Below are 3970 nucleotides of genomic sequence, written 5' to 3' on the forward strand. Positions count from 1 at the left end.
GTTAACAATGCTTTTCTACATGGTGAGTTAACTGAGATCGTGTACATGGTTCAACCACCGGGATTCAAAGATGCTACTCATCCAAATCATGTATGCAAGTTAAAGAAGGCCATTAGGCCCCAAGAGCTTGGTATTCAGCTCTAAAATCTGCCATTCTGGGTCTTGGTTTTCAAAACTCAAGATCTGACTCATCTCTTTTTATCTACAATAAGAATTCCATTATATGCTATTTATTAGTCTATGTGGATGATTTGGTACTTACTGGCAATGATAAACATTTTGTGGATGAGACAATTCAACAACTTGGTGATCGTTTCTCCTTAAAAGACTTGGGGCAGTTACATTTTTTCTTGGGAATGGAAGTCATTCCCACAGCATCTGGTATTTTCTTGTCTCAACATAAGTACATCCGTGATCTCTTATCCAAAACAAACATGGCTGGTGCTAAAGATGTGTCTACTCCCCTGTCAACCGGCATTTCTCTTCAATTAGTTGATGGCACATCTTCCACTGACAGTACCGAGTTTAGAAGTGTTGTTGGAGCACTTCAGTACTTGTCTCTCACTCGCCCTGACATCTCCTTCTCAGTCAATAAACTCTCACAGTTTATGCACAAACCAACGGTGACACATTGGACAGTTGCCAAGCGACTTCTTCGCTATTTGAAGCACACCATTTTTTATGGTATTCATATCAGAAAAAATTTCAGTTTTGATCTCTCTACTTATTCTGATGCGGATTGGGCCGGAAACTATGATGATCGGACCTCAACCTCAGCCTATATCAGTTTTCTTGGTAAAAATCCCATCTCTTGGAGTTCAAAAAAACAAAGGGCAGTGGCACGATCATCCACTGAAGCCGAGTATCGAGCCCTTGCAAATGCAGCTTCCGAAACTACCTGGCTCATCTCATTATTCAAAGAACTTGGCTTACCACTCAGACGACCACCAAAGCTGTTCTGTGATAACTTGGGAGCCACCCATCTCAGTTTTAACCCTGTCCAACACTCTCGAATGAAACACATTCAGATTGATCTTCATTTTGTTCGAGATATGGTTCAACGGGGGCTTCTCGATGTTCATCATGTTAACACCCAGGACCAGCTAGCTGATCTCCTTACCAAAGCTCTTTCAAGGCAACGAACGGAAATTCTAAGGAACAATATTGGTTTGGCCGATGGCACCTCAATCTTGCGGGGGCGTATAAAGGAAATCAAGCAAATTCCTTCAATCAAGCATCAGACCAAGGAGGCAGATTCTCAGCCTTGAATCAAGCGCATATCATCATATTTAATTCCTGCATATCACTCTGTAACAGCTAGGTTTATTCCTTCTTAAAATAGTTTCTGCACATGTGTATTTATTTCTTTCTTAAAATAGTTTCTGCAAATGTGTATTTATTTGAGTGATCAACTATTGTAATGTGTGTGTGAATATTTCTTCAATATATGGCAGTAAAAACTTTCTGTGCAAATCCTTGTACTTCTCATAATCTTATCATTATTAAGGTTAATGAACTCAATCGACTTTATGAAAATTAGTCGTTGCCTCGGATCATTAAATATTAAGTCGGCTATCCATGTGACCCAATCTCCAACGAAAACTGGACATATCACACTTGGTGTCTGCCACACCCCAAGTAAGAGACTCGAAAATCTACACGATTTCGGTGGAAAATGACTGCAAAAGCAATCGATAATAATAGATAAAAATGAATATCCATATATGGACTAGTGTAAAACATATTAAACAAATGAGAGTGATGTTAAAATATGTCTGATCTGCCGTCTGCAGCAGCAAATAAATAGTAGTTTTACTGTGACAGTCTTGAATTTAGTGGGATGATATCTAATAGACTAAATTCTGGCCAAAAATAATAATAAAAACTGGTATTTTGTGGCCAATCCACCAAGAGGATGTCAAGGCCGTTAAGACGCAGCTTTTGCTTGTGATTGACATAAACATGCAAATTCACATCGCACAGCTGTCTTTTTGACTTCAAGTTGCACCCACATTCCACAGGCCTTAAAAGCATACACGAAGGTCCTATCACCAAAAGTGCTTCTAAGCTAAATGCTCATCTATTTTGGTGCAATCCTGCTTATAGCGCAATAATTTGAGCACAAAACCAAAGGATAGGGAAGAAGAAGAAGAATAGGAGGAGGAGGAGCAAGGTCTCGATTAGGAACCCCTTGTTTTCAATAAGCAAGATTTCCTCCCATGTGCAAAGATACCATTATCTCTTAAAGACCCTACCCCACTTTAAAATGAAAGTTCAAATGATGTGTTCTATGGGCTCAAATTAAGGGACCAAGTTTTACGTATGGATAACGAAATATTGGGGGAGAAAACCATACAATGACGTGGTAATCTACGTTAAAAGTCGTGAAAAAACGTTTGAGAAATGCATGTGCAGAGGTCTGGTCCACGGGGTTTGCGGTTGGTCCCTCCAACAAGAACCAGCGCATGTGCGCTTGAATTTCTCATATTGTTTTGTTGCTTTGGACGGCTGTCAATATCCACCTAGTGTATCGTGTGTAAACTCACACAAGTTTCCTTATAAATGGAAGCCCGTGCACCATTCAGCACAACACAACTCAACTAAACCTGCCCTGTCTAAGCTCCTCTGTTTCTAAACATTATTAAAAAAAGAGCCTTGCAATGGCAGCTCAGGTAATCTCCTTTGCTCTTCTTCTTTTCATTCTTCAGCTACACCTTCATGGAACTGCCGGTGACTATGGAGGATGGCAAGGTGGTCACGCCACTTTCTATGGCGGCGGTGATGCCTCTGGCACAATGGGTAAGTCCAAAACTAAGTAAATTCACCCTCTTCTATACTGTTGTGACCTGGTAGTGTTGGTTAATGTTAAGGAATCAGATGGATTCCTTAAATCCTTTGTAATCAAATCCTTTCTTCTTTGAGAATTGTGTTTGATGTGGTTTTGGGTTTTTGCAGGAGGTGCATGTGGGTATGGGAACTTATACAGTCAGGGGTACGGAACAAACACTGCAGCACTAAGCACAGCTTTGTTCAACAATGGCTTGAGCTGCGGTTCTTGCTATGAAATGCGATGCAACAATGACCCCAGATGGTGCTTGCCCGGCTCCATCCTCGTCACGGCGACAAACTTCTGCCCCCCTAATCTCGCGTTGTCCAACGACAATGGCGGATGGTGCAATCCTCCACTGCAACATTTTGATTTGGCAGAGCCCGCTTTCCTGCAAATTGCACAGTACCGCGCTGGAATTGTGCCAGTGTCCTTTCGAAGGTAGGAGAAGTAAAAGCTAAACTTTACAGTAGCAAGCATGTCTGTGCTGCTGATCATACTAAAAAATGTGCTGGTTTTTTGTTATGACAGAGTTCCCTGCATGAAGAAAGGAGGAATAAGATTCACCATTAATGGACACTCTTACTTCAATCTGGTATTGATCACCAACGTGGGAGGTGCAGGGGATGTTCATGCTGTCTCGATCAAGGGGTCGAAAACAGGATGGCAAGCAATGTCAAGGAACTGGGGACAAAACTGGCAGAGCAATTCATACATGAATGGCCAAAGCCTGTCCTTCCAAGTCACCACCAGCGATGGCAGGACTGTGACAAGCTACGACGTTGTGCCTGCTAATTGGAACTTTGGTCAGACCTTTGCTGGGGGTCAATTTTAAACTTTATCTTTTGCTTTTTTCACCCCCCCTATAATTTGGAGGTAGATTAGTGAATTCAAAGTGCTTGCACGCACTAGAGATTGTATACATCATTTTACAAAATTTATTAGAAGCAGAGCCGGAGTGTGTTGTAGGTGGAGGTCTGGGAAAGTGGCTGGCTCTCTATTGCTGAGGTTGCTAAAAAGCACCCGCTGGGCCTCTCACATAATATAGTTGTGATAGTCTTTGTTATGTATCCATATTCCGTTTCCAATTTGTAACATCTGTGCTATTTAGTATTAAAGAGTGTACCAATCCATTATCTGTCC

At 41.5% G+C, this 3970-nt stretch overlaps 1 protein-coding gene across 1 annotated transcript; it reads left to right on the forward strand.

The window, feature by feature from the left end:
- The first annotated feature begins 2544 nt into the window (after positions 1 to 2544).
- LOC108996953 (expansin-A8-like) lies at positions 2545 to 3970 on the forward strand. Its single transcript, XM_018973015.2, has 3 exons — positions 2545 to 2799; positions 2956 to 3268; positions 3359 to 3970. Exons 1-3 carry the CDS (start codon positions 2661 to 2663, stop codon positions 3660 to 3662), a joined length of 756 nt encoding a protein of 251 aa, XP_018828560.1. The 5' UTR covers positions 2545 to 2660; the 3' UTR covers positions 3663 to 3970.

Source organism: Juglans regia, chromosome 14 (genome assembly GCF_001411555.2).
Source record: "Juglans regia cultivar Chandler chromosome 14, Walnut 2.0, whole genome shotgun sequence".
Taxonomy (NCBI): domain Eukaryota; kingdom Viridiplantae; phylum Streptophyta; class Magnoliopsida; order Fagales; family Juglandaceae; genus Juglans; species Juglans regia.